The following is a 14,715-nucleotide window of genomic DNA, read 5'->3' as shown; positions in this document are numbered from 1 at the left end:
ACCGCCATATGTATGCTCTGCAGCAGCGCTGAGCTCTACAGAATGTAGCTGGTCCTCTGCTGATAGCGGTGTATACCCTCCCGGGAGACCGCCATATGTATGCTCTGCAGCAGTGCTGAGCTCTACAGAATGTAGCGGGTCCTCTGCTGATAGCGGTGTATACCCTCCCGGGAGACCGCCATATGTATGCTCTGCAGCAGTGCTGAGCTCTACAGAATGTAGCGGGTCCTCTGCTGATAGCGGTGTATACCCTCCCGGGAGACCGCCATATGTATGCTCTGCAGCAGTGCTGAGCTCTACAGAATGTAGCGGGTCCTCTGCTGATAGCTGTGTATACCCTCCCGGGAGACCGCCATATGTATGCACTGCAGCAGTGCTGAGCTCTACAGAATGTAGTGGGCCCTCTGCTGATAGCTGTGTATACCCTCCCGGGAGACCGCCATATGTATGCACTGCAGCAGTGCTGAGCTCTACAGAATGTAGCGGGTCCTCTGCTGATAGCTGTGTATACCCTCCCGGGAGACCGCCATATGTATGCTCTGCAGCAGCGCTGAGCTCTACAGAATGTAGCGGGTCCTCTGCTGATAGCTGTGTATACCCTCCCGGGAGACCGCCATATGTATGCTCTGCAGCAGCGCTGAGCTCTACAGAATGTAGCGGGTCCTCTGCTGATAGCGGTGTATACCCTCCCGGGAGACCGCTATATGTATGCACTGCAGCAGTGCTGAGCTCTACAGAATGTAGCGGGTGCTCTGCTGATAGCGGTGTATACCCTCCCGGGAGACCGCCATATATATATGCTCTGCAGCAGCGCTGAGCTCTACAGAATGTAGCTGGTCCTCTGCTGATAGCGGTGTATACCCTCCCGGGAGACCGCCATATGTATGCTCTGCAGCAGTGCTGAGCTCTACAGAATGTAGCGGGTCCTCTGCTGATAGCGGTGTATACCCTCCCGGGAGACCGCCATATGTATGCTCTGCAGCAGTGCTGAGCTCTACAGAATGTAGCCGGTCCTCTGCTGATAGCGGTGTATACCCTCCCGGGAGACCGCCATATGTATGCACTGCAGCAGTGCTGAGCTCTACAGAATGTAGCGGGTCCTCTGCTGATAGCTGTGTATACCCTCCCGGAAGACCGCCATATGTATGCACTGCAGCAGTGCTGAGCTCTACAGAATGTAGCGGGTCCTCTGCTGATAGCGGTGTATACCCTCCCGGGAGACCGCCATATGTATGCTCTGCAGCAGTGCTGAGCTCTACAGAATGTAGCCGGTCCTCTGCTGATAGCTGTGTATACCCTCCCAGGAGACCGCCATATATATGCTATGCAGCAGCGCTTAGCTCTACAGAATGTAACGGGTCCTCTGCTGATAGCGGTGTATACCCTCCCGGGAGACCGCCATATGTATGCTCTGCAGCAGTGCTGAGCTCTACAGAATGTAGCCGGTCCTCTGATAGCGGTGTATACCCTCCCGGGAGACCGCCATATGTATGCTCTGCAGCAGTGCTGAGCTCTACAGAATGTAGCGGGTCCTCTGCTGATAGCGGTGTATACCCTCCCGGGAGACTGCCATATGTATGCTCTGCAGCAGTGCTGAGCTCTACAGAATGTAGCGGGTCCTCTGCTGATAGCTGTGTATACCCTCCCGGGAGACCGCCATATGTATGCACTGCAGCAGTGCTGAGCTCTACAGAATGTAGCGGGTCCTCTGCTGATAGCGGTGTATACCCTCCCGGGAGACCGCCATATGTATGCACTGCAGCAGTGCTGAGCTCTACAGAATGTAGCGGGTCCTCTGCTGATAGTGGTGTATACCCTCCCGGGAGACCGCCATATATATATGCTCTGCAGCAGCACTGAGCTCTACAGAATGTAGCGGGTCCTCTGCTGATAGCGGTGTATACCCTCCCGGGAGACCGCCATATGTATGCTCTGCAGCAGCGCTGAGCTCTACAGAATGTAGCTGGTCCTCTGCTGATAGCGGTGTATACCCTCCCGGGAGACCGCCATATGTATGCTCTGCAGCAGTGCTGAGCTCTACAGAATGTAGCGGGTCCTCTGCTGATAGCGGTGTATACCCTCCCGGGAGACCGCCATATGTATGCTCTGCAGCAGTGCTGAGCTCTGTAGAATGTAGCGGGTCCTCTGCTGATAGCTGTGTATACCCTCCCGGGAGACCGCCATATGTATGCTCTGCAGCAGCGCTGAGCTCTACAGAATGTAGCGGGTCCTCTGCTGATAGCTGTGTATACCCTCCCAGGAGACCGCCATATGTATGTTCTGCAGCAGCGCTGAGCTCTACAGAATGTAGCGGGTCCTCTGCTGATAGCTGTGTATACCCTCCCAGGAGACCGCCATATGTATGTTCTGCAGCAGTGCTGAGCTCTACAGAATGTAGCGGGTCCTCTGCTGATAGCGGTGTATACCCTCCCGGGAGACCGCCATATGTATGCTCTGCAGCAGTGCTGACCTCTACAGAATGTAGCGGGTCCTCTGCTGATAGCGGTGTATACCCTACCGGGAGACCGCCATATGTATGCTCTGCAGCAGCGCTGAGCTCTGCAGAATGTAGCGGGTCCTCTGCTGATAGCGGTGTATACCCTCCCGGGAGACCGCCATATGTATGCTCTGCAGCAGTGCTGAGCTCTACAGAATGTAGCCGGTCCTCTGCTGATAGCAGTGTATACCCTCCCGGGAGACCGCCATATGTATGCACTGCAGCAGTGCTGAGCTCTACAGAATGTAGCGGGTCCTCTGCTGATAGCTGTGTATACCCTCCCGGGAGACCGCCATATGTATGCTCTGCAGCAGCGCTGAGCTCTACAGAATGTAGCGGGTCCTCTGCTGATAGCTGTGTATACCCTCCCGGGAGACCGCCATATGTATGCTCTGCAGCAGCGCTGAGCTCTACAGAATGTAGCGGGTCCTCTGCTGATAGCGGTGTATACCCTCCCGGGAGACCGCCATATGTATGCACTGCAGCAGTGCTGAGCTCTACAGAATGTAGCGGGTCCTCTGCTGATAGCTGTGTATACCCTCCCGGGAGACCGCCATATGTATGCTCTGCAGCAGCGCTGAGCTCTACAGAATGTAGCGGGTCCTCTGCTGATAGCGGTGTATACCCTCCCGGGAGACCGCCATATGTATGCTCTGCAGCAGTGCTGAGCTCTGTAGAATGTAGCGGGTCCTCTGCTGATAGCGGCGTATACCCTCCCGGGAGACCGCCATATGTATGCTCTGCAGCAGTGCTGAGCTCTACAGAATGTAGTGGGCCCTCTGCTGATAGCGTCGTATACCCTCCCGGGAGACCGCCATATGTATGCTCTGCAGCAGTGCTGAGCTCTGTAGAATGTAGCGGGTCCTCTGCTGATAGCGGCGTATACCCTCCCGGGAGACCGCCATATGTATGCTCTGCAGCAGTGCTGAGCTCTACAGAATGTAGCGGGTCCTCTGCTGATAGCGGTGTATACCCTCCCGGGAGACCGCCATATGTATGCTCTGCAGCAGCGCTGAGCTCTACAGAATGTAGCGGGTCCTCTGCTGATAGCGGTGTATACCCTCCCGGGAGACTGCCATATGTATGCTCTGCAGCAGTGCTGAGCTCTACAGAATGTAGTGGGCCCTCTGCTGATAGCGGTGTATACCCTCCCGGGAGACCGCCATATGTATGCTCTGCAGCAGCGCTAAGCTCTACAGAATGTAGCGGGTCCTCTGCTGATAGCGGCGTATACCCTCCCGGGAGACCGCCATATGTATGCTCTGCAGCAGTGCTGAGCTCTACAGAATGTAGCGGGTCCTCTGCTGATAGCGGTGTATACCCTCCCGGGAGACCGCCATATGTATGCTCTGCAGCAGTGCTGAGCTCTACAGAATGTAGCGGGTCCTCTGCTGATAGCGGTGTATACCCTCCCGGGAGACCGCCCTATGTATGCTCTGCAGCAGTGCTGAGCTCTACAGAATGTAGCGGGTCCTCTGCTGATAGCGGTGTATACCCTCCCGGGAGACCGCCATATGTATGCTCTGCAGCAGTGCTGAGCTCTGTAGAATGTAGCGGGTCCTCTGCTGATAGCGGTGTATACCCTCCCGGGAGACCGCCATATGTATGCACTGCAGCAGTGCTGAGCTCTACAGAATGTAGCGGCTCCTCTGCTGATAGCGGCGTATACCTTCCCGGGAGACCGCCATATGTATGCTCTGCAGCAGTGCTGAGCTCTACAGAATGTAGCCGGTCCTCTGCTGATAGCGGCGTATACCTTCCCGGGAGACCGCCATATGTATGCTCTGCAGCAGCGCTGACCTCTACAGAATGTAGGCGGGTCCTCTGCTGATAGCGGTGTATACCCTCCCGGGAGACCACCATATGTATGCTCTGCAGCAGTGCTGAGCTCTACAGAATGTAGCGGGTCCTCTGCTGATAGCTGTGTATACCCTCCCGGGAGACCGCCATATGTATGCTCTGCAGCAGTGCTGAGCTCTGTAGAATGTAGCGGGTCCTCTGCTGATAGCGGTGTATACCCTCCCGGGAGACCGCCATATGTATGCACTGCAGCAGTGCTGAGCTCTACAGAATGTAGCGGGTCCTCTGCTGATAGCGGTGTATACCCTCCCGGGAGACCGCCATATGTATGCACTGCAGCAGTGCTGAGCTCTACAGAATGTAGCGGGTCCTCTGCTGATAGCGGTGTATACCCTCCCGGGAGACCGCCATATGTATGCTCTGCAGCAGCGCTGAGCTCTACAGAATGTAGCGGGTCCTCTGCTGATAGCTGTGTATACCCTCCCGGGAGACCGCCATATGTATGTTCTGCAGCAGTGCTGAGCTCTGTAGAATGTAGCGGGTCCTCTGCTGATAGCGGTGTATACCCTCCTGGGAGACCGCCATATGTATGCTCTGCAGCAGTGCTGAGCTCTACAGAATGTAGCCGGTCCTCTGCTGATAGCTGTGTATACCCTCCCGGGAGACCGCCATATGTATGCTCTGCAGCAGTGCTGAGCTCTACAGAATGTAGCCGGTCCTCTGCTGATAGCGGTGTATACCCTCCCGGGAGACTGCCATATGTATGCACTGCAGCAGTGCTGAGCTCTACAGAATGTAGCCGGTCCTCTGCTGATAGCTGTGTATACCCTCCCGGGAGACCGCCATATGTATGCTCTGCAGCAGCGCTGAGCTCTACAGAATGTAGCCGGTCCTCTGCTGATAGCGGTGTGTACCCTCCCGGGAGACCGCCATATGTATGCTCTGCAGCAGCGCTGAGCTCTACAGAATGTAGCCGGTCCTCTGCTGATAGTGGTGTATACCCTCCCCGGAGACCGCCATATGTATGCTCTGCAGCAGTGCTGAGCTCTGTAGAATGTAGCAGGTCCTCTGCTGATAGCGGTGTATACCCTCCCGGGAGACCGCCATATGTATGTTCTGCAGCAGTGCTGAGCTCTGTAGAATGTAGCGGGTCCTCTGCTGATAGCTGTGTATACCCTCCCGGGAGACCGCCATATGTATGCTCTGCAGCAGTGCTGAGCTCTACAGAATGTAGCGGGTCCTCTGCTGATAGCGGTGTATACCCTCCCGGGAGACCGCCATATGTATGCTCTGCAGCAGTGCTGAGCTCTGTAGAATGTAGCGGGTCCTCTGCTGATAGCAGCGTATACCCTCCCGGGAGACCGCCATATGTATGCTCTGCAGCAGTGCTGAGCTCTACAGAATGTAGCGGGTCCTCTGCTGATAGCGGCGTATACCCTCCCGGGAGACCGCCATATGTATGCTCTGCAGCAGTGCTGAGCTCTGTAGAATGTAGCGGCTCCTCTGCTGATAGCGGTGTATACCCTCCCAGGACACTGCTGGCACTGCAGATACTCTGCTGATTATGATGTACTATGTGGGCTGTATGTGTGTCCTACCCAGAGGCCGGCTGCTGTGCTGCCTCGTTCAGCTGCTGGTCTCAGTGCTTTGTCTTGTGGTAGATGACGGTGCATTCTGTACAGTGTTCTCTGAGAAAGTGCTGCTGCTATTCTGCCTGATACAGGGAAAGCTTTGTGGCCCAGCAGAGTGTATGGAGCAGCTGTCACTGCACAGGACACAATGCCAGCCGTCACTAGCTCATTGTGCTTCCTCCCATAGCTCATGCCGTGCAGAGGGTCACAGAGTCACAGGGCTGCTGATGGCAGCGATATTCCAAAACCTCAACATTTCATTGCTATGTACCCCTCCGGAAAGCCTGCTATTGCAAAGTAACCCCTGGTATGATAAAGATTTTTTTTTTTTTTTAAGTACCCCTTGACACATCTACACCAATGCAGCCACTGTTTACCCCTTGACACATCTACACCAATGCAGCCACTGTTTACCCCTTGACACATCTACACCAATGCAGCCACTGTTTACCCCTTGACACATCTACACCAATGCAGCCACTGTTTACCCCTTGACACATCTACACCAATGCAGCCACTGTTTACCCCTTGACACATCTACACCAATGCAGCCACTGTTTACCCCTTGACACATCTAACCCAATGCAGCCACTGTTTACTCCTTGACACATCTACACCAATGCAGCCACTGTTTACCCCTTGACACATCTAACCCAATGCAGCCACTGTTTACCCCTTGACACATCTACCCAATGCAGCCACTGTTTACCCCTTGACACATCTACAATAATGCAGCGACTGCTTACCCCTTGACACATCCAACCCAATGCTGCAACTGTATTTATTGCTGTGTTGTCTGTTTTGTTTTTTCTGTTGCCATTGATTATAAAGTCACATTTGAAACCTCCACATTAAACTATCACGGGATTTTATTTTCTATAGGTGTTTCACGGTTCTTTACAGATACAAAAGCATTTTCTGTATTGAAAAGCGTTGATTGCTGTGACAGGCCATGTTTGGTATCGCCCTGTCCTGCGGATACTGATACCAATGCAAGTAAGCAAGAGGAAAGCCTGACTTGTTTCCTCCTGCCAGTTAGGGCCGGTTTCCACTGGAGTGCATCATCTGTTTGCTACTCGGCCGCGGCGTATGTGCTGCTGCAAAGCCGCTTGGCTGTGCCATTTATGGCTATAGGGATTCGGGTGTGCACTGCGGGAAACGGCAGCTTAGCGTCCAGATTCGCAAGGCAATTTGAACAGCAAGTCAATGCCCGGAATGGGAGCATTCATCGCCCTGCTCACCGGCGGATAAAAGCTGCTTAGTCTAATGTATTCGTTCTTTCTGGCTACAGCAGGAGCGCTGTTGTTGCTCTCCACTTGGAAAAAGCCGATCTGTCGGGACCGCTCTACTACGCAGGCGCAGGAGACTTGCGCAGTAGAGCATCCCGACAGCAATTGGCTATTTCCGCCTATCTCCGAGCGGAGAGCCGATACTGCGCTGGAGCTGGGAAGGTAAATATTTACATCCCTGCCGCTTGGGGAACTTTATCGCAGCCGTGGGACACAAGAGGGTGGGGGAAGCCTCCATGGGATCCGGAGGCTTCCCCCCCCACCCGGGGTGAGTACCCCCAGGGGAACTTTTTTAGTTACAGATTTTCTTTAGAGGGACTTCGAGCGGTGCAGAAACTATGGAAAGATGCATATCATTTTAAAGCTCTCTTTCTCCTCTTTCCAATGATATATAAACCGCCGCCCTACGCCTTTTAGTTTTCGCTATTTTCGCGATTGAAATTGCTACGGTCGCGATTTCAATTGCAAAAATAGAGAAAACTAAAAGGCATAGGGCGACGATTTAGGTGTCGCCAGAAAGAGGAGAAAGCGATTTAAAATGATATCCATCTTTCCATAGTTACTTGTATTACACAGGACGACACTTTCCCCAGTGTCAGCAACTCCATTCAGCAGAATGGAGCTGCTGTCTTTAGGAAAAAGTCGCCCTGTGTAATACAATGTAAGTATGGAAAGATGGATATCATTTTAAATCTTTCTCCTCTTTCTGGCGACACCTAAATCGTCGCCCTACGCCTTTTAGTTTTCTCTATTTTCGCGATTGAAATCGCGGCCGTAGCAATTTCAATCGCGAAAATAGAAAATCCATCATTGGAAAGAGGAGAAAGAGAGCTTTAAAATGATATGCATCTTTCCATAGTTTCTGCACTGCTCGGAGTCCCTTTAAGGGTTCTGCCTCTGACACGGGAGGCCTGGGTTCAAATCTCAGCTCTTCTTGTTCAGCAAGCCAGCGCCTATTCAGCAAGGAGATCTTAGGCAAATCTCCCGAATACTGTTACTGCCTATAGAGCGTGCCCTAGTGGCTGCAGCTCTGGCGCTTTGAGCCAGGAGAAAAGCTCAATATACCGTATATACTCGCAAGCAAGCCGACCCGCATATAAGCCGACCCCCCAACTTTTGCCTGAAAAAAAAAACACAGGAAAAAATGATTGACCCTCATATAAGCCGGGGGTAGGAAATGATGGTCGCATGATTCCCCCCCCCCCCCCCCCCCCCCCAGTGTGTCCCAGTATAGCTAGTATAGTGCCCAGTATGGGAAGGTAGTGCCTCAGTATAGCTAGTATAGTGCCCAGGATAGCTAGTATAGTGCCCAGGATAGCTAGTATAGTGCCCAGGATAGCTAGTATAGTGCCCAGGATAGCTAGTATAGTGCCCAGGATAGCTAGTATCGTGCCCAGGATAGCTAGTATCGTGCCCAGGATAGCTAGTATCGTGCCCAGGATAGCTAGTATCGTGCCCAGGATAGCTAGTATCGTGCCCAGGATAGCTAGTATCGTGTCCAGGGTAGTGCCCAGGATAGCTAGTATCGTGCCCAGGATAGCTAGTATCGTGCCCAGGATAGCTAGTATCGTGCCCAGGATAGCTAGTATAGTGCCCAGTATAGCTAGTATAGTGCCCAGGATAGCTAGTATCGTGCCCAGGATAGCTAGTATCGTGCCCAGGATAGCTAGTATCGTGCCCAGGATAGCTAGTATCGTGCCCAGGATAGCTAGTATAGTGCCCAGGATAGCTAGTATAGTGCCCAGGATAGCTAGTATAGTGCCCAGGATAGCTAGTATAGTGCCCAGGATAGCTAGTATAGTGCCCAGGATAGCTAGTATAGTGCCCAGGATAGCTAGTATAGTGCCCAGGATAGCTAGTATAGTGCCCAGGATAGCTAGTATAGTGCCCAGGATAGCTAGTATAGTGCCCAGGATAGCTAGTATCGTGCCCAGGATAGCTAGTATCGTGCCCAGGATAGCTAGTATCATGCTCAGGATAGCTAGTATCATGCTCAGGATAGCTAGTATCATGCTCAGGATAGCTAGTATAGTGCCCAGTATAGGTAGGTAGTGCGCTAGTATCGTGCCCAGGATAGCTAGTATCGTGCCCAGGATAGCTAGTATCGTGCCCAGGATAGCTAGTATCGTGCCCAGGATAGCTAGTATCGTGCCCAGGATACCGAGTTTAGGGAGCCCCCCACGGCCGCTGCTATTACCTTAGCTCTGCGGCTTCCTATTCCCCTGTCCTGCTCTTAAACGGCAGCTCGCCCCACGGCGGCTGCTGCGTGATGACGGAGGAAGTGCAGAGAGCGGCTTCCTGGTTACTATGGGAACCTCTCTCTGCACTTCCTCCGTCATCTCGCAGCAGCCACTGTGGGGCGAGCTGCTGTTTAATTACGAGCAGGACAGGGAATAGGAAGCCGCGGAGCTAAGGTAATAGCAGCGGCCGCGGGGGGAGCGGGTGGGAGAGGGCAGGGGGAGCGGGGGGGACAGGCACATCACTCGCAAGCAAACCGACCCCCCAACTTTTGACCCACTTTTTGTGGGTCCAAAATTCGGCTTGCTTGCGAGTATATACGGTAAATGCTATTTGTATTGTCTTGTATTTGATTGGGGTCTATTACCAAGTTGTATGAAGACAGCTGCTGTATTTGGTCCATTTCCAAGCTTGCATACATATTTTTTTTTTTTTTTTTTTTTCCAAAAAACTTGTCCACTTAGAATTCTTTGCATCTAGTTGACCGTGTCTAATCCTGAATGTACGCAGTCTTGTTCCATCTTACAGACTTCCCTTCTGAATAATGTGTTTGTATGTCCTCCTCACAGGCTACACCGTCTGGGCGCACAACCTCATAGCGATCGCTCGTCTCCGGGGGCCGGACCTGAAGGTGCTGGAGGTGACCGAGGAAAGCATAGACTTTGACCAAAGCGAGTTGGCCGACCAAGACGTGGATCCAGTGCACAACCTGATAGAGCAGGTGTCCATCGGATTAGCGCGGCCCTGGCGGGCGGTCATGGACATTGAGCTTCTCAGCGTCTTCACAGAACCAGCCCGACACTTCTACCGAGAGATGCAGCACTTCAGCGAAGGCATTTAGATTTTACCCTCTAGATGTGGTGACATATGCAAATAGGGTCCTATAATGTTTCCTCAGTAGAGTGAGTGCTTTTTGTGCAGTGTTTAATCAGTATTAGCTATATAAAATTGTATGTGTGCATCTACTTCTCAATCAAGAAAAGGTTTAAAAAAAAAAACACACAAAAAAAAGCCAGGTATTGGTTCAGAAGTTGAAAGTGACGGCGTTCGGGGCTTTCACAATTAAAAGTGCTTCTCTGTGGCATTAGTAGATGTTAGAGGGCGACCCTCTGCAGTCTGTGAGGTGTTCTGCACCTTAAATGGAAAGGATCACTACTGTGGAAGTTCTGCCATTCTGCTGTCGAAAAAACCTGCCCGTATAACAGCAGCATAAAATCCACCACATACCGTACCTGTCAAAATAAAATGACTTAGAAATGTCTCTCTTTCAAGATCTGAGATGGACTGTTAAAGTCAATGGGAAGCGTTAAAAAAAAGATACTTAAAGCGGAACGCTAGGTACAGTTTAAACATATTGTTTCACTTACCTGGGGCTTCTGTAAGCCCCCAGCAGCCATCCTGTCCCACGCCGGTCCTCCACGGGCCTCCGTTCTCCCACCGCCACTCCGTTCCTCGAGGCCAGTGCAGCCCTACCACGCGTATGTTTTGTTCGCGTTCCCCACTGCAATATCGCTGGCACGCGAAGAAAGGATACGCATGGCCAGAGCCACGCAGTGACCCGGCAGCGAAACCGAAAGCAGCTGGTGGCAGGAGAACGGAGGCTCGTGGAGGACCGGCGCTTAACAGGACAGCTGCTGGGGGCTTGCTGAAGCCCTAGGTAAGTGCATCAGTGTGTTTAAACTGTATCTAGAGTTCCACTTTAAGGAGAGGGAAGGTTCTGGGTCCTATACAAAGCCTTCCCGTTCCTCTCATGATCCCCTCATTCCAGCGCTGGTTCCTCCATTTGAATCCCACGCTGCGGAAGTCTTCGGGAGGCTGAGTGCTCATGAAGACGGGTGGCTCCGTACTGTGCATGCGCAAGTACGTAGCAGCCCGTCTAAGGCAGCACGAAGACTTCCGAAGCCTGCGGAGTACAGTATTCGTCCGATTGGTTGAATACTGCTACGAGGGGTAACCGGGCGGGAAGGCTCTATAGGACTCAGTCTTCCATCTCCTTAGGTAAGTATCTGTTCTTTTTCCGCTTCCCATTGACTTTAAATATGGAGTCTCCTTTTCTGTGGCAGTTAAGTCTTAAAGAGACCAAGGGAAAAAGGGTATCCCTTTCTCCAACCAGCAGACCTGCCGATAGGCGATTTCCTGTCCGTCTTCGAAAAGGTGTAATTTCTGAGTTCGTAACACAAATGACTTTTAGAAGTAGGTGGTCAGCGCTTTCGCTTTAGTGGTCCTTTAAGAGCACTTATTTGCTTTTCGGGAATTCTCGTGTGTTTTGTGTATGACTGCTGTGTTTAACAGACCAATGTTTGAGGGGGGTTTGCTTCCATTAACGACGTTGGCCTTTGCTTCGTGTATATGAACTACATTGCTAGTGACTTAAAAGACTCTTTAAGAAAAAAAAAACCTCTTCCTTCCTCAGGTTGCTAAATAACACATTTTAGTATTTGTGCATTTTTGTTTACCAAGTAACGTTACATTCTTGTGTCTCCTCCCCCAGAGTGCGGTGCATGGACGCCAAATTAACGGAGTTCTCTATCGATGTGCCGGTTAGTGTTAAATCAAACGCACAGTTCCATGTTCTATGCTCTTGCCGTTTACTTGGTAAATCATTTTATTTTTAGCCTGTTTATAAAGGCGAAACAAAAGGTCAGTCGAGTGCTATGTTAGATACGACAAAGCAGTCAATCTTTTGCGTCAGTGTAATGTATAACGTTGTGTTCTCAAAGTTGTAATTTTTTCTTTTCCCCCCTCAGGCGTATCTATAGCATGAAGCATTTTTTTCATTTTAACTTTTTTTTTTTTTGTCTTTAGAATACCGAATGCGTCTTAGAGTGCAAAATCAGAGCACCATGTTTTTTCTCGAAAAACGTATTGGCGAGCTTTTAGTCGTGAGATCCCTGACAACCGAGTCACCGGATTTTTCTCTGTCAGCGCCTGTTTTCAGCTGCCAAAGAATAGATAAAAAAACTTAATAAAGAAGTGCCCACATGCTGGCAGGAGGGGGTACGGCCACCGATAACAGGGGGGTCGACCGCGATACTGCTGGATTGTAATATAACAAAAGGTCGGTTTGCGACCTCCGGTACGCAGCTGTGCTGTGGTTTCAGTGAAGAAATACGAAGACACCGCAATCTCTTAAACACACAAACACACACCTGTTTTTCACTGTGACTAGCGAATGTAAACCGTTATCAAGTGATATCGCTGGTAATAGCTGCTAGAGTGCATGAAAGTGAATTAAGAAAAAAATAACTGAAAACTTAAAAAAAAAAAAACATTCCACAAAAGTTTTGTTTTAATATCTTGTTCTAACGGAGCGGCTTAAAAAGTCGACTTTCAGGGCAACAGCTGTAGAGAAGTGGTCTCCGTGAGACTTCCATCTGAACCCCAGTTTTAAGTGGTACGAATGTTGTGCATTTAACGATTTAAGCTGAAAAACTTAAACTTGGACAGTCTGCAATAAATATATATTAAAAAAAATTGACAGCGGCCGCTGCGGGTACCCAGCAGTGCTGAGGATCCGGCCGCACTTCTTGTAAACGGCGGGATTCCATTTATGCAACCAGATGTCCGAATAAGATTCTATTTATGGGTTTAGAGTTTATATGTGTTTTACAAAATGGTTTTACCATCTTATATTTAAAAAATGGGTAATAAAGAAAAAAACCTTCTTTGACAGGTGTGCACTGTTTTTGTCTCCAGTGAACACATACCAAGCCGGTAATTTTATATGTACATCGGTATAGAGCAGGGAACGACAGCTCAGTGCGGGATAGCCAGCGAGGATTAGTGATAGTCCTGTCTAGGAGAACTCATGGAGAAGCATGTGATTAGTTTCGATCAGCTGATAGATTTGCAAAGCTCTGATTTGCTGTAATCGCATCCTGGTTTAGCACATGATCATGACTAGCAAATCAGAAACTTGCATATCTATCACCTGACCAATCTGATCACATGCTTCTCCATGAGTTCTCATAGACATGACTATCACGACCGAGGATCTACATACCTCTGTATGAGAGCCCCTCCATAGCTGGAATGAAGTGTGGGGCCAATTTCTAGCTGTTGAGAAACCAATGAAAGGTTTGAGAAGTTCCAGCAGCGAGCAGCCAATGATGTCTCAGTGACCTTATTACGAAAGACTGATTGGCGGGTTCTGGAAGTAGGTTTTCACTCCAAGCTTTTTCTAACCGGCTCTTTGAGTTGTCTTCCCTGGGGTTGAAGATCCACTGGCACAGTGAAGAGGGGTGGCTTGCCAGATGTGGTGATATTTTATCGTAAAATGAGACCAGACCAATAAACAGGGGGAAAAATTTTGGGAACTCCTGACAGAAATTGAGGAAACCAGCCGAATGTTGGCAATGACTGATTATGTTTGGTTTATGTTAAATGTATATTCTTTTAAACGATGAATAAAGCATTAAAATATGGAGTCTGGTTTTTGTTCTTTTTTTCAGTAAAGCGTCTTGATATTACATGGACATTTTCCAGAATTGCCTGCATATTGTTTCCCTTCAGTCACCCATTAAAGAGACACTGAAGCGAAAAAAATTATGATATTATGATTTGTATGTGTAGCACAGCTAAGAAATAAAACATTAAGATCAGATACATCAGTGTAATTGTTTCCAGTACAGGAAGAGTTAAGAAACTCCAGTTGTTATCTCTATGCAAACAAGCCATTAAGCTCTCCGACTAAGTTAGTCATGGAGAGGGCTGTTATCTGACTTTTATTATCTCAACTGTTCCTGGACTATTTACTTTTCCTCTGCTAGAGGAGAGGTCATTACTTCAGACTGCTCTGAAAGACTCATTTTGAATGCTGAGTGTTGTGTAATGTGCACATATTATAGAATGATGCAATGTTAGGAAAAACACTATATACCTGAAAATAAAAATGAGAATATTTTCTTTGCTGCTAATCTTCTAGTAATTATTCATAGTACACAACCAATTCACTATATATATTTTTTTTCGCTTCAGTGTCTCTTTAACTGTACAATTTTTATCAACCATTCTGAAATTTGATTCAGTTGTTATATTGAAAATACTAGTTTATTCTTTGTGACCAACAACCATTTTTTTTCTTTTTTTTCCCGATTTCTACAAAGAAATATTCATAACTGGGGGCCAGGGTGAGGACTCATGACTAGATAGATATAGCTAGATAAAATATATATAGATAAGATTTAAAAACAAAAAAAATAAATACATATTTACGCCAATTAAAAAAATAGTTGGAAAAATTATACAGTAGTTAACAATA

General features: G+C 49.5%; 1 protein-coding gene across 1 annotated transcript in view; it reads left to right on the top strand.

Moving 5' to 3' along the window:
* The window catches only part of FBXO33 (F-box protein 33), a 35,921-nt gene extending 22,040 nt beyond the window's left edge, over window positions 1–13,881 (top strand). Inside the window, exon 4 of the mRNA XM_068254760.1 lies at window positions 10,025–13,881. Within this exon, the coding sequence (XP_068110861.1) occupies window positions 10,025–10,296 (272 nt within the window). The 3' untranslated portion in view covers window positions 10,297–13,881. The remainder of the gene's footprint in view (window positions 1–10,024) is intronic.
* Window positions 13,882–14,715: the final 834 nt, after the last annotated feature.

Source organism: Hyperolius riggenbachi, chromosome 9, assembly GCF_040937935.1.
Source record: "Hyperolius riggenbachi isolate aHypRig1 chromosome 9, aHypRig1.pri, whole genome shotgun sequence".
NCBI classification, from domain to species: Eukaryota; Metazoa; Chordata; class Amphibia; order Anura; family Hyperoliidae; genus Hyperolius; species Hyperolius riggenbachi.
The sequence above is the reverse complement of the archived record's forward strand: the minus strand, read 5'-3'. Positions and strand labels throughout refer to the sequence as shown.